Source organism: Macaca mulatta, chromosome 12 (assembly GCF_049350105.2).
Source record: "Macaca mulatta isolate MMU2019108-1 chromosome 12, T2T-MMU8v2.0, whole genome shotgun sequence".
NCBI lineage: Eukaryota > Metazoa > Chordata > Mammalia > Primates > Cercopithecidae > Macaca > Macaca mulatta.
The window spans coordinates 138472230-138493427 of record NC_133417.1 but is presented as its reverse complement, the minus strand read 5'-3'; the positions used below and the strand labels follow the sequence as shown (position 1 = coordinate 138493427).

The following is a 21198-nucleotide window of genomic DNA, read 5'->3' as shown; positions in this document are numbered from 1 at the left end:
TTAAAAGGACACCCTTTCCGGGGACTTCTGTACCCCCACTATCTGCCTAAGTAATCTTTTTTTTTTTTTTTTTTTTTTTAAGATGGAGCCTCTCTCTCCCAGGCTAGAGTGCCGTGTGCGAACCTGGCTCACCACAACCTCCGCCTCCCAGGTTCAGGCGATTCTCCTGCCTCAGCCTCTGGAGTAGCTGGGATAAAGGTAAGTGCCACCACACCCAGCTAATTTTTCTTAATTCACCATGTTGGTCAGGCTGGTCTTGAACTCCTGACGTCATGATCTGCCCGCCTCGGCCTCCCTAAGTGCTGGGATTACAGGCGTGAGCCACCACGCCCGGCAGTAATCTCTTCTTAACTTCTGTATCAGTTATTTTATTATTATTTTTTTTGAGACGGAGTCTCGCTCTGTCGCCCAGGCTGGAGTGCAGGCGTGAGCCACCGCACCCGGGACTGTATCAATTATTTATGGCTTCTTTCCCTTTCCTGCCTCAAATCCTCACTCCCTTGCTCCTGAGTTATCCCCAGATATCTTCCTTACACTCAGATCTTTGACTCAGAGTCTGTTTCTGGGGAACCTAAACTAATGACAGGTGGAGATTTACAGACCCCCAAACCAGCCTTCCTGGCAGATTTCAATGTAGGACATGCCCAGAGAGGCCCAAATACGCGGAGGGTAAGGAGTGTGGACAAAGCAGTGGGGGAGGAACAGCAGAGCGGCCACTGTGGTGGAATCGATCAAGCGGGAGGAGGAACCTCTGGAGTTCGACAGGACACAGGATGCCAGGGCTCTGGGGCAGTCTCTGGGCTCATCAGGGGCTTCTATGTCCTGACAGTGCAGGCTTCCTGACTTCCATGCACCCTGGTGACAGACCCATCTCCTGAAGTGACCTACTACATCTTTGCCCCTTGAAACAGAAGGAGCTAATGGGCCCTGTGATATTTCTTTCTTTTTTTTTTTCTGAGACAGTGTGGGGAAAAGAAAGAGAGATCATACTGTTACTGTGTCTATATAGAAAGAAGTAGACATAAGAGACTCCATCTTGTTCTTTATTTGAGATGCTGTTAATCTGTGACCCTACCCCCAACCTTGTCCTTGCAAGAGACATGTGCTGTGGTGACTCAAGGTTTAACGGATTTTGGGCTGTGCGGGGTGTGCTTTGTTAAACAAGTGCCTGAAGGCAGTATGCTGGTTAAAAGTCATCACCATTCTCTTAATCTCAAGTACCCAGGGACATGTACACTGCCAAAGGTCACAGGGACCTCTGCCTAGGAAAGCTAGGTATTGTCCAAGGTTTCTCCCCATGTGAGAGTCTGAAATATGACCTCGTGGGAAGGGAAAGACCTGATCTTCCCCTAGCCTGACACCCGTGAAGGGTCTGTGCTGAGGAGGACTAGTGGAAGAGGAAAGAAGGCCTCTTGGCAGTTGAGATAGAGAAAAGCATCTGTCTCCTGCCCGTCCCTGGGCAATGGAACATCTCGGTGTAAAACCCGATTGTATGTTCTGTTTGCTGAGAAAGGAGAAAACCGCCTTAGGGCGAAAGGTGGGACTTGCTAGCTCAGTGCTGCTCTTTATGCACTAAAAAGATTTATGGAGATGTTTACATATGCATATCAAGGCACAGCACTTTTCCTTAAACTTGTGTCACAGAGATCTTTATTCATATGTCTTACTGCTGACCTTCTCCCTGCGATGATCCTATTATCCTGCCACTTCCCTTTTTGTAAGATGGTAAAGATAATGATCAATAAATACTGAGGGAACTCAGAGACCGGTGCCGGCGCGAGTCCTCTGTATGCTGAACACTGGTCCCCTGGGCCCACTTTTTCTTTCTCTATACTTTGTCTCTGTGTCTCATTTCTTTCCTCAAGTCTCTCGTTCAACCTAACGAGAAACGCCCACAGGTGTGGAGGGGCAGGCCACCCCTTCAGACAGAGTCTCGCTCTGTCACCCAGGCTGGAGTGCAGTGGTGTGATCTCGGCTCACTGCAACCTCCACCTCCCGGATTCAAGTGATTCTCCTCCCTCAGCCTCCGGAGTAGCTGGGATTACAGGTGCCTGCCACCATGCCAGGCTTTTTTTTTTTTTTTTTTTTTTTGAGAAGGAGTCTTGCTCTGTCCCCCAGGCTGGAGTGCAGTGGCGCGATCTCGGCTCACTGCAAGCTCCGCCTCCTGGATTCACGCCATTCTCCTGCCTCAGCCTCCCAAGTAGCTGGGACTACAGTCACCCGCCACCACGCCCGGCTAATTTTTTGTATTTTTTAGTGGAGACAGGGTTTCACCACATTGGCCGGGCTGGTCTCAAATTCCTGACCTCGTGGTCCGCCTACCTCAGCCTGCCAAAGTGCTGGAATTACAGGCGTGAGCCGCCACGCCCAGCTGAGCCCTGTGATATTTCTCCAGATTCGTGGGGGGGCACCTCCTTCCTGCATGTGCGCATGCATGCATATTTGTGTGTGTGTGGTGTCAAAATTAGTATATTTACCTTCTTCAGCAATGAGCAACCTTTTCTCAGAAGTGCTCTATGGCAGTTGTCCACTTCTGGGGGTGATTATGCCATTCTCTCTGCCAGATGGTGACATCTGGGAATGTCTGGGGGTGGGTTCTAGCGTCTAGTGGGCAGAGACCAGGGATGCTGCTACGCAGTGCACCAGCCAGCGCCACACCGAAGAATGACCCAGCCCCACATGTCAGTAGTGTCGTGGTCCAGAACCCCTGCCCTGTGGGGAGCACTTCCGCATGGGTTAGTTCCTCCAGCAGTTAGCCTGCAAGATGGAGGCACACTTGTCCCAGGCCCCCTTTGCTTTGTGCAATGGTCGGACAGGATTCCAGGGCTGGATTGTAGAAGGCATCCGAGGATGGGGAATGAGTGGTGGACCTCACCAGCACATGGGTGCTGGGACTGTGGCTGTGCGTGGTGGCTGTGCTGCTGCAGGTGCCGTGCCCCTCCTGGCAGGCACAGGGCCTTACTTCTTGTGTCACAGGTGTCACAAATGGTGTGGCCTGCAGGAGTGACCTGGCCAAGGCCCTGCTGTTTGTCAGATCTGGGGCCAAGACCAGGCCTTGATTCCAGAAATGAGTCACCTTGAGAAGGGCTTGTAAATGGCAAAAACTCTGTGGCCTTGTAGCTGCCAAGGCTGCAGTGGGAACATGGAGAATTACGTTGTCTTTGTGACAGCATCATGTTGATAACAGCGACATGTATTGAGTGCTTACCTGCAGCAGGGCTATTTACATTAGCATGCCTTTTAATCCTCACAAGTCCTCTGTGAGGTCGATGTCATTATCATCTCGTTTTTACAGATGGAGAAATCGAAGTTAAGTACTTAGCAATGGTCATATGGCCTGCCAGTCAGTGGCAGGCGGTAGGGCTGGGGGCTGAACCCAAGTGTTCTGACCCCAGAGTCCAAGATCCTCAGCACCAGTCTAGTTATCATTCTAAATACTAACTCTAAATCTGAAACATTTCCCAGCTAACCCTGAAAGGAAACTCATCGCCGGGGGCTTTTGTCTGCATACCCCTTACCACCTGGCACTGTAACTGCTGGACTGTGCGTCGGCCTCTTCTGGAAGCTGGGCATGTTGCCTTCTTCTGTACAATGCTCACAGCCTAGCACATTTTTGACGTGTTTAAGCAGTTTGGCTCCCGAGTCTGTGCTCTCAACTACTACCTAAACAGAGTGCTTTTTAAAAATAACAGAAGCAGGACAAGCCATTTGTGGGGATGTACTCTAAATAAGGCCTGGAAATTCAATTTATAGCCCATGCACTAAAACAGGATTCCACATGATGCAGAGGATGGCCTCTCCCGCCTGCACCTCCAGCCCTTCCTTCGCCTTCCAAGGCCCTGCCAGGGCTGCGGGTCAGAGCGTCGTCACCTTTCAGCCACAGGAATTCGCCTCCTTCTGGAATCAAACTTTCACTTTTCTGCCTGCTCCGCAGGGCTTGGATGAAGGGGAGGCAAGGCAGGGACGGGTGGGGGGATGTTTAAATCTGAGGTGGTGCAAGTTCAGGGTAAGAAATGGAGAGTGAGTGTCGGTTACCTTTTGCATTCCCTGAGACTTGCTTGCCTCACCCTATTCTTGACCTTCCTAAGTGCTGAGCAAGCACGCCATTGTGTGCTCTGGGGTCCCCAAGGCTCCCCATTCCCTGCAGAAAGAAGCAGGACTGCAAGTCATTGACATGGTTAGGGAAGGAGGAAGAAAAAGCCAAAGGAGGGAGAGACAAGTGCAGGAGTCTCGCAGGCACGGGCCCATCCAGAACCTCCGTGGGGCGCAAAGCTGCTTTGTGATAACTGGATCTGCCTACATGTCCCTAGTGGCCAGAAACACTGCCCAGCACTGCCCCATGAAGTGTTCCTATGCGTCTGTTGGGTCTGTTCCCACTGGGTCAGGTCATCTGAGCAACTGTGCTCTGTGTAGCTACAGAATCCACCTGCACCTCTGGCTTCAACTAGTGTTCCTGGCCTCAACTAGCCTGGCCTCTCCTTGACCGCAACTAGTCCCTCATTAGCCTCAGATAGCCCACCTGGCCTCGTCTAGTTCCTCCTGGCCTCAGTTATCCACGCCTTAGCCTGATCTAGCTCCCTGCTCTTTATGGCTTTTCACAGCCCTGACTTGCCCCCTGGATGGCCTGCCTTGTTTATTTATTCATTCTCTTGCCTTTACCTCTGCCTTGGACATTCCTTCATCCCCAAAGCTCTTCTCTTTGCTTCTTTTCCAGTGCACAGTGCCCTCCCTCACTGCCTTGTCTCGCAGGATGAGGGAACAGGATAACACTCAATGAACCCCTACAGCAGGGCCAGGCACCGAGCCAGGGACTTTGCAGAGATGAGCTCAGTGCATCTTCGACAACCACACCAGGCAGGAGGTAGCCTTCCTTCCATTGTACAGATGTGGAGATTGAGACCCAGAAAAGCTAAGAAACCTGTGCAAGATTATAGTTTTAGGAAATAAGAGACATTTCAGCTCCATTCTATCTGTTCCCACAGTCCAGGATCCCTCCCACCCCATGGCCTCCCTCAGTAGAAGCACTGACCCCAAGGCCCAGTGCACACCATCAACATGTGTGGTCAAGTGCATGGAGGAAGAGCCTGAGCTGGGTATGCCTGCTGTGAGATTAGTCACTGGTAAGCCTAGTGGTTGGTCTGCTGTGACCTGAGAGAACTCACCAGTGCAGGCCAGCCACCCCGTCAGAAAATAACAAGAAACTAGATTGCCTGCACCTAGACTCAACCTCCCAGTGCGTTCCCTGGGTGGTTCAGATTTCCCAAAATGGGACCTTTGTGGGAGGGAGTGTCTGTGGGGGTGAGGCCACACATTTGCATTATAAAGGATCTCTGTCGGAGTGAAGGCTGGGAGCTGAGTTTGCTGCCTTGCAGAAAGCTTCTGGGCCTTCCCATAGCTGGGTCTCCATGGAAATTTGTTTGCCAAGAGAAAGGAGCTATTTTAAGGACATGCAAAGATGAGAACCTGGTAGGCTGGAACCAGGGAAGGTAGCTGTGGGAGAGAGCTTTTCTGAATGACTCACTAATTTCTCTCTTATTAGAGCGGGGAAAATGGTGTGGAAAAAGAATGGGAATCCAGGAAGGAGGAGGAGCCCATGGCTGACTCTGTCCCTGCAGGTGGCATGGGCTGCTGGCACTGCCCTCCAGGCTGCAGGCAGGTTGGAAGTGCTGGTAAGAGCACTGCTAGAGACTGTCCATCATGAGGGTAACACCTTCCTGTCAGCACAAGCTCTGCTGCTCTCAACCAGCCTTCACGGCATCATGCAGAGAAGGAAAAAATTACCTCTTAAAAGGAACAGTGGCTGTAGCAGCATCTGCAATCTCAGAGGGTGGTGGAATTCATCCTAGGAATGGAGCACTTTGATGAGGAGAGCTGGTTAATTGACCTGCCTTCTTGGTGAAGGAGCCTGGTGTAGGTGAATTACTTGGAGGTGAATTATGTAGGTGATAAGGAGGTGGGGATGGCTGGGTTCCCCCTCACCCTGCCAGGGGGGGAAATCGGGGGTTTGGAATGCCTAGAATTGTCAGGAAAGGAGAGGCAGGAGAGAGGCCTGATCAAGGTGGAACCCAGATGATCATGGCAGCCAAGAGCCTAAGGAGAAAGTGGTCAGGGACTTCTCGGGGTGGGTGCAGGGATGAGAGATGGAAAAGACAAGGATGAAAATTCTTGCATTCCACAGCATTTCCTGTTCTGAGCACCAGGTGGGCCTCAGCTGTCTGACCACGTGCAATCAAAGCCAGGTCCTCACAGCAGCCTTGGGTTTGACTGTGGTGGAGGCACTGCATTTGCTCGAGTGACTAGAACCCAGAGAAGGCGAGGGGGAGCATGAGGCATGCCCCATACAGCTGCTCTCCTACCTGTATCTCCTGGGAACCCACAGAAATGCCGGGGAGCGCCTAGACATCCATCCTAAGCGGGCATGGGGCCTCGGGCTTGACATTTTCCCTGTGGCGGAGCAGATGATGGCACTTGTGTAGCATGCCAGCCCACCCCGGCAGCCAGTGGGTTCCCTAGGGACCAGGGGCACCCATGCCTGGGTCCTCAGCTCTGGTGATGGGGGCTGGGAGGCTAAAGAATGTCGGGTGTCTCCAGCTCTCTCTCCACCCTGGTCCTTGGTCTATTGAGTCAGAGGCTGGGGCCTGGGACTTAGGTCAGGTTCTACATGGACACCAGGCAGTGAGCCTGCAGGGTGGGGACACCTGAGCGGGGGTAGGGAGCCGTGGTCCCAGCAGGCACTCAGTCCTGCCCCTGCTGAGCTCCACGAGCCACTGAGGTGCGGGAGTGAACGGTTTGCTTGGAGGCTGCCAAGGCACTGCTCCAGGTCCTGCCTGGAGCCCAGGCCTGGTGTCTGTGAGCAGGAGCAGAGCCCAGGCAGCCTGAGGTGGGGCAGAGGTGCTATGGAAGTGGCCTGCACTGTGCCTCTGGGCCAGGGAACCCATGACCTGGGGAGTGCTGACATGTAGTTTTTTTGTCTCTGCAGCTTAAGCACTGAAAACTTACAAGAGCTGGGAGGAGCTTGTGGGCCGCAGGACAGCAGGTATGGAGGGGATGCTTGTGGCCTCTGGGTCGCCGCAGGGCGCTTGGAGTGCCAGGAAGATGTGTGGATGGAAGGAGGGAAGGAGTGCCGTTTACCCCTGTCCCCGGTACAGGACCAGCTTCAGACTGGCTCTATGGTGTCCCATCTGGTCAGGGCAACACCATCCATTACCACCACGAACCCTTAACTGCCTGAGTTGTGCCCTGTGTAGGCCCTGCCGTCTAGAAGGGTATCTATGGCTCCGAATGTCAAGAAAAACGCCACATACACAGCTGAGTGAGAAAGGCACAATTTATTGGTCATGCAGACTTCCACCACGGGAATGTGGGGCACATACCCTTCTGCGTTCACACATACCGCTGCATTTAGCTCCCTACATTAATTCTGCTATGTTGAAAAAGCAACATAAGGAAAGACATCACCCATCTATTCTCCTAATAACCAACGAAGCAGAGCTGAAAGACACAGAGAGAGGAAGAAAAGGCTGCACTATTTCAAGAGCCTGGAATCAAGAGGCCCACCCTCCCTGGCAGCCAGGCTGGAGAGCACGGCTTTCGGGAGCAACAGCAAAGACTCTTCTATCTGCATGATGGAATATGTGTTGGGGGGCTTGGCTTAACTGTGGCTGGTGATGGCTGCCCACCTCGAGGAGGGCACAGGGAACCTGGCACAGTCCTTGGCATCTCCAGCCCAGGCTGAGGCCAGATCTCTCCACTGGAGAGTAGGAGCTGATTTCCTGCTCCTTCCAACTAAAGAACTGAGAAGCCAGGTAGATCCCTGCTCTCAGCTCAGCGATGCCGGGACTCCCGGGCTTTAGCTAAAGCAGCTTGTGTCACTGCAGCTGGACAGAACAGGCTTCTTGTACCCTAAACAAGCTACCCAGACTCTTCAGCTCCTTAAGGCTAAGCCCTTGTCTCACTCCAGGAGGGCACTGGGCTTCTTAATGCTTTCACCCCTCCGAACACACACCATGAACTGGTGGGTTTGGGCACGTGGTTTTAAGTGGCTAGAGCCTCAGCTCTCAAGGTCATCCTGATGTGATGAATGTTCGTAAAGCACTTAGCACAGCACTTGGCACATCGTGAGTGTTCGATTCACGTGGTCATTATTATTATTAACATTATTATTATTATTTATATCTCCACCCTCGAATCGGCGCTGCAGTTCCTTTCTTCAGAATGGCGCCCTCAACAAGGCACTGGGGTCCCAAGTACCAAGAGCGAGCTGGAGACCCAGACTATTTGTTGCCTGTCTGGTGTGCGTTTTTCTTCCAGCCTCAGCACTTGGTGCCAAGTCTCACAGGCAGTGAACTCCCTGGGCCACAGAGAAGCTAGGCTCTTTCCTGAAAACACAAAGCCTTGCATAGGAAGCTGGGCAGGAGGAGCCAGCAGGAGGTCCTGGCAGAGGGTCCAGTGGCTTCGCGCTGTTCCTCTGGGCTCCCGACTCACTGGCAGCTCACTGAGGGCTTCACTGTGGGACAAGAACAGAAGGGCTGTCAGGGCTCATTCTCACCAGGCCATGTTGAACTAAGTGGCCCGGGTCCCTGCATGCTGTGGGCTAGGCCAGGCTTCCTTTAACATGTAGCTGAGAAGAGCCAGGGCTCACTGTTCTAAGTATTTTACCTAGTTATTTAAAAAAATTGCTTTTTAGAAATGGGGTCTTGGTCTTACTCTGTTGCCTAGGCGAGAGTGCAGTGGCGCAATCATAGCTCACTGCAGCCTTGAATTCTTGGGCTCTAGCTAGCCTCATGCCTCAGCCTTCCCAGTAGCTGGGACTACAGGTGCATAGCACCATGCCCAGGTAAGTACCATATATCTTTATCTATATATATGTAAAAAATATATACACATATGTAATACGTATAGCATATATATGAAATGATATGTAATGGATATCAATGTAAATACATAAATATAAATATATAATTTCTATATAGATGATAATACATGGTAATAATACAAAATAGCCTATAATGCAATTCTCCTTCTAAGGCTATGAGGTAGGTACCATTAACAGCCCCTTTTTACAGATGGGTAAACTGAGGTTCAAGGCACAGAGCTAGGAAGTGGGAGGGCTGGGATTCAAATCCAACATAGCCTGGCTCTGCAGACTGTTCTTTTTTTTTTTTTTTTTTTTTTTTTTTGAGATGGAGTCTCACTCTGTTGCCCAGGCTGGAGTGCAGTGTCACGATCTCGGTTCACTGCAACCTCCACCTCCTGGGTTCAAGCAATTCTCCTGTCTCAGCCTCCTGAGTAGCTGGGATTACAGGTGCACACCACAATGCCCAGCTAATTTTTGTATTTTTAGTAGAGATGGAGTTTCACCATATTGGTCAGGCTGGTCTTCAACTCCTGACCTCAGGTGACCCACCCGTCTTGGCTTCCCAAAGTGCTGGGATTACAGGCGTGAGCCACTATGCCTGGCCCAGAGTCTGTTCTTAATCACTGTTAGTCTTGCTCAAAAAATTTTTTATTTTACATGAAGGAAAGGGAAAGTGTGCTGAATTCTCCAAAATACTGGGAAATTTTCAAATATGAGTGTGAATAATAAGAATGAGGCTGGGTGTGGTGGCTTACGCATGTAATCCCAGAACTTTGGGAGGCCCAGGTGGGCAGATCACCTGAGGTCAGGAGTTTGAGACCAGCCTGGTCAACATGGTGAAACCCCATTTCTACTAAAAATACAAAAGTTAGCCAGGCGTGGTTGCAGGTGCCTGTAATCCCAGCTACTTGGGAGACTGAGACAGGAGAATTGCTTGAACCCAGGAGGCAGAGGTTACTGGACTCTAGCCTGGGCAACAAAGAGTGAAACTCCATTTGGTTTTTGTTTTTTTTTTTTAATTTTTTGAGATGGAGTCTTGCTCTGTCACCAGGCTGGAGTGCAGTGGCATGATCTCGCCTCACGGCAACCTCCGCCTTCCAGGTTCAAGTGATTCCCCTGCCTCAGCCTCCCGAGTAGCTGGGACTACAGGTGCACACCACCATGCCCGGGTCAATTTTTGTATTTTAGTAGAGACGGGGTTTCATCATGTTGGCCAGGATAGTCTTGATCTCCTGACCTCATGATCCACTGTGCCTGGTGAAACTCCGTTTCAAAAAAAAAATTATAATAATAACAATGAGATATAAATGATTTAGGTTCCTTTTCTTTATGGAATCTTCTTCCTCTGGGCCTGACACTGGACTAAGAGTTTATCCACAGCCCCACCTTTCTTCCTTTCAACAACTGCTGCAGAGGCAATGCAGGGTCAGGGATGTGTGGGACAGTCAGGCCTGGGTTCAAATCCTGACTCTCCCTTTTCATGGAGCAGTTCCCAAGACCATCACTCGCATGTGAGCACATGCATGCGTGCACACATGCATGCACACACACATGCATAGGCACACACATACGCACTCACGCATGCACACGCGCACACATGCACACGAGCCCACGTGTGGCGCCCCGCACCTGCATGGCAGTCCTGCTTAGAGGCCCCGGTGGCCCCTCCTCCGGCCGGTGCTTGCCATGGTACGGGAGCTCGCTGTTGTCGCGGTAGTCGCGGCTCTTGGAGTGCTGGAGGTGCAGGACCGCCGGGCTCTTGACTGGCAGCGGCGGCCGCGGCGTCGGGGTGGGCTGGGTCTGCTGGTTCATTTCCGACCTGGAAGGCTTGATGGGCCTCTTGACTGGCACTGGGGCCTGGGAGCTGATGGCTGTCTTCGGCTTCCCTTGGCTCTTGTCCCCGCCCGCCGCCCTGCCCTCGGCAGAGGACGAGCAGGTGAAGGAGCGCAGCCGGGGCGCGGGCGCCTGCTTGCCGGGCCCCTCGCCGCGATCAGCCTCCTGGGCTTTGGTGAGCACGATGCTGGGCGACAAGATGCTGGGTTCCGGGCAGGGCGGGGGCTCCTTCCGCAGCATTTTCGGGGATTCCTGGTCCTTCCTGGGAGCAGGTTTAGGGAAGGAACTCACGGACCCGTACAGGGGGTTCTCAAACATCTCGGGCTTTGTCAGAGGCAGGTCCTCCTGAGGCAGCGTGTCTCCTGCGTTCTTCCCCAGGTCACTGGGCCTAGAGACAGGGACAGAGCAGGGAAGACACATGTTCAGGGGAGAAGACAGGGGGGCGTGACTGCTTAATGACTCTGGGTCTTTCTTTGGGGTGATAAAAATATTTCTGAACTAGTTAGAGACGTGTAACATTGTAAATGTACTGAATGCCACCAAATTGTTTTGTCTTGTTTTGTTCTAGAGACAGAGTCTTGCTCTGTCGCCCAGGTGGGAGTGCAGTGGTGTGATCATGGCTCACTGCTGCCTCAACCTTTTGGGCTCAAGCAATCCTTCCCCTCAGCCTCCCAAGTAGCTGGGACTACTTGGGAGTAGCTAGGAGTAGCTGGACGTTGCTGGGAGTAGCAATGCCACCAGGCCTGGCTAATTTTTTTGTTTTGTTTTATTTTGAAGAGATGGGGGGGGTCTCACTATATTGCCCAGGCTGGTCTTGAACTCTTGGCCTCAAGCAATCTTCTCACTTTGGCTTCCCAAAGTGCTGGGATTACAGGCACAAGCCACTGTGCCCAGCCTAGCAAACTGTTCATTTTGAAATGGTTAATTTTTTTTTTATTTTTATTTATTTATTTTTTTTTGAGACGGAGTCTCGCTGTGTCGCCCAGGCTGGAGTGCAGTGGCCGGATCTCAGCTCACTGCAAGCTCTGCCTCCCGGGTTCAGGCCATTCTCCTGCCTCAGCCTCCTGAGTAGCTGGGACTACAGGCGCCCGCCACCTCGCCCGGCTAGTTTTTTGTATTTTTTAGTAGAGACAGGGTTTCACCGTGTTAGCCAGGATGGTCTCGATCTTCTGACCTAGTGATCCACCCGTCTCGGCCTCCCAAAGTACTGGGATTACAGGCTTGAGCCACCACGCCCGGCCTGAAATGGTTAATTTTATGTTCAGTGAATTTCACCTCAAGTAAAAAAAAGGAGGAGGAAACAGTACTGTGTTTATCATACGTTGTCCTCAAAGAGAGCCTCAGTTCTGGTCTAGGACCTTTTCCACCATAAAACCTGTTCACATCAGAGCATCTTTGAGCAAGGGGCACAGGACTGGAGGATTTGTAGGAGAAATGAAGCAAGCACTTATATGGCACCTCAGTATCAACCCCTCATCCTCAGATGAGCCTGCTCTCCACAGCCCCTCCCCACCTCCCCAGTCAACAGGCCTCCTTTCCTGGCTCCTCCCATCCCCACCCCCAGCCTCTCCTCTGACTCTAGCAATTCTGCTCCGACCCAGCATTTGCATGACTGCCCAGGAAGGCAATCACACCTCCTCCTCAGAAACCACTTGTGCTACTTGAGGGTGAAAGCTCAAGAGGCTCCATCTACCAAATTTGTGTGTGAGACACTTCCCCATGCACAGCAACACAGCCACAAACAAGGACAGAATCTGAGCTCAGGGGGCCAACATCCCAGTTAACACAGCGTCCTTCCCAGCCACATGAAGTCCTCTCCTTGGAAGGCTCTACTAACTCATAGTGGAAGGAACAGGTGGCGGTTGTGGTGCAAGTCAGAGGGAACTCGGACACTTGTGAGTACTGGGGAAACCAAGGCCAGTAGCTAGAAGAAAGGCCCAACCAACTCATGGGCAGGGGAAGCTTCTGTGTTGTGACCCAAAGTAGGTAAGCGCTGCCTTTGCTTGTTTGTGTTCTGATTTATCACTGCTCTGACTGGAGGTGATTTTCTGCTGAGCAAACTATGAGAATGAGGAATGGGAATGCATTTTACTTCCTGACCAGCAGCAGAATCTCCCAGGAGAGTGTTCTGGGATCTGCTTTCTACAAAAAAGGAAGCTACTGTGAAGAAACTGTGGATCACTGGGAACCCACTGAGGCTGTCACACCTGTTGCTGATGGAATGTGCACTGAGAAGCTGCTCAGAGGCACTCAACAGTGACTCTTTGGGGAGCAGATGTGGGCTCAGGGGACAGAGGCAGGATGTCGTCCTCACACAGGTGCCAGTGAGATGCCACGGAGCTCCAAGGAGGCTAGCCTTAGGGACACACCAAAGGGAGCCTGACTATGCACTTGGGGGTGTTGCCCATTATTTTTTGGAAACACCTTAGAGCAGATGCATATAGAAATGCTGGGGCCTCAAACAAAGACTTTGGAAAGGTGCCCCTCCATGTGCAGCCCTCTTCTGACCCTGTGTGGACCCGCAAAGGCCGTTGCTGTGAGTTAGCCAAGGGAAGAGGGCACAGGAGGGAGTAACTGGCATGGTCACAAGTTTTCAGATGAAGGAGAAAGAAGTCCTGACCTCTGACCACCCTCTCTCAGTGGCTGAGATGGGAGGAGGGGGCTCACTTCAGAGAACTGGGGGCAGGACCAGGAAGAGAGCCCTGGGTGCAAGCCCTTTTGTGATTCCAAAGCTCACTCCTCTGGGAAAAGAGCAGCGAGATAGAGACCAGGGAAGCCTTCCCTCTAAGAGGAGGCTTCTGCTGCACGTAGAGAGGGAAGGCTTGGTGGGGGCGGACGGGGAAGACTGGGGAAAACCACAAAAAACTCAAAAGTAAGTCTTATTCTCCTGACCAAAGGTAACAAGAAATCGACTCCTATAGCAGGCCACAGTTGTTGAATAAAGGAACTGATATCCAGGGGACAGAGTTGATTCCTGCAGCAAATGACTGTACTTCTCAGATTCAGGAGACCAGAGTCTCATCTCTAAAGCAGCTAAGCACTTTCCAGGAGCTGAGAAGAGTCCCTTTCCTAACTGCACCGCTTCTGTCTGGGGTCACCAGCTGTCCTTGCTTGCGCAAGACTGAAGGGTCTCCTGAGATGTGGGGCTTTTAGTGCTAAAACTGGGACAGTACTTGGCAAACCAGAAGGTCAGTCCCTGCACTTGGGTCTGGGTGATGGTGGGGAAACACTGATGGTGCTTGTAACATCTGCTTCCACAGCCTTTGCTCTGGCTGAGCCCGGGACCTGGAGCAGCGGAAAGGGATGAGGCAGGTGTGTGAGCTGCAGGGCTCCAGGCTCCAAGCGCCTCCTTGGCGAGCAATAAGTTAGAAGCGCACCCTGGGGGCCCCTTGCCCGTGGATGGCAGCCTGTCTGCAGCTGTCGCCATGGGGCTGTGGGGAACATGCTCCCACCAAGCTGTGTGCTCATTGTTATGCACCAAGATCCATTCACTTTGGAAACTGAAAATCATTCACTTACACAAATAATCATGCTCCTTGTTCTTTCGGGTTGCTTAGAGCTCCCTTTCCTGGGGTCTCCAAAGAGGTGGCCACACAGGCACCTTGATGCCCACTGAATAGTGCCTTTTGTCCTCATATTTCCAGGGCAGGAAACTGAGGTTGTTTCTCCTCCCCCCAAGTTTCTTAGGGAATGACCGGGGTCTGATATCCTATCAACACATTCTGTACAGAGGGAAAGAGAGACAGCTGAGCTGAACTCCAGGGCTCTCCTGTCCTGTCATTTTCTCTCTCTCTTCCTGACTTCCTCCCATCTATCTTTTTTTTGAGACGGAGTCTTGCTCTGTCACCCAGGCTAACGTGCAGTGGCGTGACCTCAGCTCACTGCAACCTCTGCCTCCCTAGTTCAAGCGATTCTCGTGTCTCAGCCTCCTGAGTAGCTGGGATTACGGGTGTGGGCCACCACGCCTGACTGATTTTTGTATTTTCAGTAGAGATGGGGTTTCACCATGTTGGCCAGGCTGGTCTGAAACTCCTGACCTCAAGTGATCTGCCCATCTTGGCTTCCCAAAGTGCTGGGATTACAGGCGTGAGCCACCGCGCCCAGCCTATCCGTTTTTTAGAGCATATCTCGCACATCTTGGGAAATGAGACTGTCAACAGCTCCTCCATCCAGAGGAAGGCCCCGCCGGGCCAGGCCTGGGAAGGGTGGAGCTGGAGGGAGCTGGAGGACAGTGTGTGATGGAGAACAGCCCCCCTGCTGGCTCTGCCCCATGTGGTGGACAGCACCCAAGTCCTCGTGGAGAAAAGATGAAGAAAAAAACCAGTGGTAGGGGAAGAGAGGCTGAGAGTGAACCCCTTAGGTTATGATAAACCAGCAAAGAGCCTCAAGGGAGACAGTGCTCACGCTATTTTGCCCATCTTAAATCGTTGGTAATTGGGGCTGCACTTTCATGCCTGTCTGTCATCCTGCGGCTACAAGAAACATGTAGAGCTCCCCACTTGTGTATCCATGAGGGGCCCATGGTTGGCTCTGCTCTGTTCCAGCAATACTGGAGAGCAGCTGAGCCTTTGGGAAGTGCTGACTCCGTTCCTTGGCTGCCTGGCCCGGTCTCCTATCTAGCTTCCATTCTTCTGCCTGGCCCAGTTCTAGACTCAGATCAGTTTTCTCCACCGTCCGGGGCTTCCCCAGAGTTTCAGGGCCAGGCCCCATCTCTCTGCGGGCCAGCTACTCTGCCTTTTACATCCCTAGTCCAGTTTCTAACTAAGTGTCCCCCACAGGAGAGACTAGGAAGCTGCTTATAGAACAGGGAACCTCGTGGTCGAGAAAAAAGAGGGGAACTGGAGGGTGGGAGCAGGCTCTACATGGAAACTCCCACCCTGTCCCATGGGGCCCTCTAGGGAGCGGGAGATGCCCGAAGTCTCACTAGCTCTAGAAACATTTTTTCTTTTCTTTTGAGACGGAGTCTTACTCCGTTGCCCAGGCTGGAGTGCAGTGGTGTGATCTCAGCTCACTGCAACCTCTGCCTCCCAGGTACAAGCGATTCTCCTGCCTCAGCCTCCCGAGTAACTGAGACTACAGGTGCCCGCCACCACGCCCAGCTAATTTTTTGTATTTTTACTAGAGACGGGGTTTCACCGTGTTAGCCAGGATGGTCTTGATCTCCTGACCTCGTGATCTGTCTGCCTCGGCCTCCCAAAGTGTTGGGATTACAGGCGTGAGCCACCGCACCCAGCCTTTTTTTCTTTTTTTTTTTTTTTTGAGATGAAGTCTCATTCTGTCACCTAGGCTGGAGTGCAGTAGTGCAATCTTGTCTCACTGCAACCTCTGCCTTCTGGGTTCAAGCAATTCTCCTGCCTCAGCTAGGATTACAGATGTGACCCACTGCATCTGGCTAATTTTTGTATTTTTAGTAGAGACGGGGTTTCACCATGTTGGCCAGTCTGGACTCGAACTCTTAACCTCAAGTGATCCGTCCACCTCAGCCTCCCAAAGTGCTGGGATTATAGACGTGAGCCACCATGACCGGCCAAAACTTGTTTTTTTTTTGAGACGGAGTTTCGCTCTTGTTGCCCAGGGTGGAGTACAATGGTGTGATCTTGGCTCACCACAACCTCCGCCTCCCGGGTTCAAGCAATTCTCCTGCCTCAGCCTCCGGAGTAGCTGGGATTACAGGCATGCACCACCACCCAAGGCTAGTTTTATATTTTTAGTAGAAACGTGGTTTCTCTATGTTGGTCAGGCTGGTCTTGAACTCCCGATCTCAGGTGATCCACCTGCCTTGGCCTCCCAAAGTGCTGGGATTATAGGCGTGAGCCACCACATCCGGCCCAAAACCTGTTTTTTGATATGTATATAGTTTTTATAGGAGGTTCCTTTTCTTGGCAATATCTTTACAAATTTTTACCCTTTAAAAAGAAATCGAGTTGCACCAATAGGTTAGGACATGGAAGACTCCACATACATGTCTTAGGAGCCTGCTGTGTTCAGGCCCCAGGCATAAGTCATGAGCCAAGCAGACACAAATTGTGGCCCTTCTGAGGCTTCCATTCTAGGGTGAAAGCCCAGGGCGCTTTCATAAGTAGGGAGGGAGCCGTCTTAATGAAGAGGATACTCACCTTGACTCCTGCGTCCTTGGGGGGAGACCCCGGTTTGCTGTCGAGGGTAAAAACTTCTTGGGTGATATGGGTGGCTGGCAGGGAGGTGTCGTAGGACTTTCTCCCCTGCAGGGCCCCAGCGGGGAGTCCTTGGGTGGCTGGTCATAGCTCCAGGCTGTGGGCTGCTGGTCAGGGGACAAGGTCTGCTTCACGTGCAGGGGCACTGGTGGCCCAAAGGGCCCCACTCCCATGTAGTTGGGGTTGAGGATTTCGGTGATGCTGGAGCCACTGCATGGAGGGGCCCTGCAGGGAAGACATGGAGTCACATCTCAGGGGTCCCTTCCCTTCTCAGGGTCAGCACCAGCCCAAGGAAAGTGTCCTCTGACAACCCTGGGGCTCCCTCGGGCTCTCCTCAACTCCTTCACCTCTTGGGCAGTGATTCATTCATTCATTCATCTATCCACACAACACTGTGGTTACTGAGGGCCTTGAACGCACCCGGCCCCAGGCCAGGAGGAGGGAATATGGCTGTGAGTGAGGCAGCCGTGGTCTCTATTCTTATGGAACTCACTTTTGATGGGAGAGAAAAACAAGCTCAGTGGCACAGAGACACAATATTGATGTAGTGCTGAAGTCTGAGAGTAACAAGGGGAAGAGATGGAGGCTAGTGAAGCATTGGGACCAACTGGGCATTGGGTGGCCCCAGGAGGCCCCATCTGAGGGGTGGTCTTTTAGCTGAGATAAGAAGATAAGCAGACAAGAGAGAAAGAAGGGGAGAGTGTTCTCGGCAGTGGTAAGAGTACTTGCAAAGGCCTCCAGGTGAGAGGGGTTTGGCCTGTTCCTGGACAGTCTGAAGGCTGGTGAGCAGGTGCAGAGGATGGAGTGAGAAGCTGCAAGGCTGGTGGGGCAAAGAGATGGTGGGGGGTGGCCTGGGTGGCAGGAAGGAGGGGATTTTCAGGGCAGACTGTGGCACGGGTTCATCTGGAACACATCAGCCCACACGTTTGTGTGTGCAGCGTCAGCATGGAGGCAGCCACGTGCATATTTAGAAAAATGAGTGTGAGGTCACAGAGATCAAGGCTGGAGCCTGGAATGGGGGGCAATCAGCTTAAAGCTATGGAGGGCATGGCCCAGGCCTGGGTGAGGTGGCCCCAACAGATACATTGCATGCTGTCACTGTGTCAGGCACTCGCCTCCTGAGAACTGAGTTCTGAGTATATAGATTGTCAGGGACACTCCACATCTCCCATGTGCTCCGCCAGCCTGGTTCCGAGTTGTACCTTGCTGCCATCCACCAGTGTCTGCTTCAGAAATAAATGCTTGTTCTCATGCTAGTCAAAATGGAAAAGAATTTGTTTCCCTACACTGATCCTGATTTTGGAACCCAGTAGACACTTCAGAGCCAGGATGCATTTGCTGATGGGATTATCATAGGAGGGAAAGAGGGAAAGGGGATGCTTGTGTGCCCACAGCTGTGAACGTCGGAAGCTGGAAGTGGATCAGGGAATGTGCTAGAGATGAGAATTCCTGTGTTCAACGGGGGTGGCTGGGGTGAGGGCAAGGGTTGGTGGGGACGAGTGTTGTGGGGAAGGGAGGGAGGAGAGGAACAAGCTATGTCTGCTGCTGGCATGGTTCTGCCTCCTCGGCTGGTGAGCTGGCAAAGAGACCAGAACTTGATTCTGGAACTCGAGACCACATCGGTGAGTTAGGGCAGCCCTGCTACCAAGGATGTCTGTATTCTGGTAATACAGACTTTAACATCTGTACTATTCTCAGTTCAGTCTCTGCCGAGAACAACCGGTGTGCATTTTCCCGCAGTGATTTTTCTTGCTAGTGATAGGGTGGGGTTTGGTGGCCACAGATCCCATGATTGCTGGTGTCGTTTGTCCCACAGGAGACACAGCCACCATTTGTAGACTTGGAATCTCTCCATCCTCTCTGCAGTCACTTCTTCATGCACTAGGCCGCAGGTTCCTAAGTCAGGGACTGCACTGAATTTGCCTTGATTTCTCTAGAACTGGACACATCATAGGGACTCCAAAATGTTAGCTGAGTCAAACTGAACTTTCCGTCACGTTAGAGTTTCCCAGGCTTTGTCACAGTCACACCAACCTCCCCAGCAGTCAAACGACACCGAGCAGTCAGGAGAGCACCTCTCCTGGGCTGGAGCTTCTTTCTCCTGTGTCCTGGGTCTCTCTGTGCTTCAGTTCACCTTCTCACAGGCCCTGGGTCTGCAGAGCCATGCTAGTGTTTTGTTTGTTTTGTTTTGAGACAAGGTCTTACTCTGTCGCCTAGGCTGGAGTGCAGTGGCACAATCACAGCTCACTGCAGCCTCAGCCTTTTGGGCTGAAGCAATCCTTCCATCTCAGCCTCCTAAGTAGTTAGGACTACTACACCCAGCTAATTATTATTGTTATTTGAGACAGAGTCTCGCTTTGTCACTGCTGGAGTGCAGTGGCAAAATCTTGGCTCACTGCAATCTCTGCCTCCTGGGTTCAAGCAATTCTTGTGCCTCAGCACCCCCGCCCCCGCCGAGTAGCTGGAATTACAGGCATGTGCCACCATGCCCAGCTAATTTTTGTATTTTTAGTAGAGATGGGTTTTCACCATGTTGGCCAGGCTGGTCTCAAACTCCTGACCTCAAGTGATCCACCCATCTTGGCCTCCCAAAGTACTGGGATTACAGGCATGAACCGCTGCACCTAGCCAAATTTTTTTTTTTAGAGACAGGGTCTCGATATGTTGCCCAGGCTGGTCTCAAAACTCCTGCGCTCAAATGATCCTCCAGCCTTGGCCTCCCAAAGTGCCGGAATTACAGGCATGAACCATCACACCCGGCCAAACCATGCTAATTTGTCATGAGTCCCTGATATCCACCCTCCTCACACCTACCCCACACCCACTTTACCTGCTGGTGGCTTCCCACTGCTTCATGGGGTCATGGCTGGTGAGGCTCTTCAGGGTCTTTGGCCCACTGGACTCATCACGCTCTGTCTTCACAAAGTCTGGAAGGAAAGGGCCGGGAAAGAGCATGTGAGGGCCCAGCTTCCAGAGCTTAGACAAGGGATGGCAAAGGGGTTTCCATTTGCAAGCTAAAGCTGCACAGTGAATAGTGAGTACCTGGGGAGGTGAGTTAAGCAAGATTCTGAGGCCTCATAAGAGTTCAGTGATTGATTAGTTATGCCTGTTGTGGATCCACGGAGAGTAAGCAAGATTCTGAGGCTTTGTAAGAGTTCAGTGATTGATTAGTTATGCCTGCTGTGGATCCACAGAGAGGAGAGTTGGGATCCAGAGTTATCATTTCATGTGACATTTCCAACTTATTGGTCTCATCAAGGAACAAAGCAGGCAAATATGTTTTGTCAGACCAGGCGCGGTGGCTCATGCCCGTAACCCCAGTACTTTGGGAGGCCAAGGCAGGTGGATCACTTGAGGTCAGGAGTTCCAAACCAGCCTGGTCAACATGGTGAAACCCTGTCTCTACTGAAAATACAAAAATTAGCTGGGTGTGGTGGTGGGTGCCTGTAGTCTCAGCTACTCTGGAGGCTGAGGCAGGAGAATCACTTGAACCCCAGAAGTGAAGGTTGCAGTGAGCTGAGATTGTGCCACTGCACTCCAGCCTGGGGCACAGAGTGAGACTCTGTCTCAAGAAAAAAAAAAAAAAAGTGGTTTGGAAGGTACAGAAACCTGGGTAGGCACCATGAGGGCGGGGTTTAGGCACGTACAAGGGTCTGTTTGTATATGTAAGTGGGCACCACGTGGCCACGTGGACAAGCAGAGTTCGCCCAAGAAATTGTAAATCTCAACTGTAGCTGTAGCTTTGGTCTTCCCCGGACAGCCTGGAAGGAGCCATTTAACAAGAGGTAGGTTTGCTTGGTACCCTGGGTCCTTCTTTTAGCGGAGATGCTAATGGGGGAATGACAAGGCCTAAGGGCTGATAGGTGAGGTTCGGGGCTGTGAACACTCTGCAGGGTCGGGGAGGGCGATCTGGGGGTGCTGGGTGTGGATTCTGTTGGGAAATTTTTGAGTCGAGTGAGGGCTGGGTCAGATTGTCTGAGATCTTTTCCAGCGCTGGATTTCTGCTCTGAGGCCGCAGCAGAGAGAATATTCGATAGCTTTGCTGAGATAAAGCACGTTCCTGTCCCTAAGTGGTGGGCTGAAGAGGGCGCTGGGGAGGGGCTTGCTGCTTACCATAGAGCTTCTCCCTTGTCTTGCCCTGAGAGGTCTGCAGCTTGATCTCCCCCTGGAAGTGGCCTGTCAACTCCCCATGGTGGGTGAGAGGCGTGTAGATGGGCAGCTGCGTTTCTGTGGCCTCTAACCGAAGGGCAATGCAGCCCTCGCCTGCGGGGAAAGCGGGAGACAGCTGGGTGAAGATTCTGCCTTTTCATGGCGGAAACACCAAACTCTTGGCCG

General features: G+C 52.1%; 1 protein-coding gene across 2 annotated transcripts in view; it reads right to left on the bottom strand.

The window, feature by feature from the left end:
- Nucleotides 1-7309: 7309 nt before the first annotated feature.
- The window catches only part of INPP5D (inositol polyphosphate-5-phosphatase D), a 152179-nt gene continuing 138290 nt past the window's right edge, over nucleotides 7310-21198 (bottom strand). For both annotated transcript variants that reach the window (XM_028831241.2, XM_028831242.2), the window contains 5 exons: nucleotides 20977-21126; nucleotides 19694-19790; nucleotides 16807-17088; nucleotides 10487-11078; nucleotides 7310-8506 (listed from right to left, as the gene is read on the bottom strand). In XM_028831241.2, the coding sequence (XP_028687074.2) occupies nucleotides 8504-8506; nucleotides 10487-11078; nucleotides 16807-17088; nucleotides 19694-19790; nucleotides 20977-21126 (1124 nt within the window). In that variant the 3' untranslated portion in view covers nucleotides 7310-8503. The remainder of the gene's footprint in view (nucleotides 8507-10486; nucleotides 11079-16806; nucleotides 17089-19693; nucleotides 19791-20976; nucleotides 21127-21198) is intronic.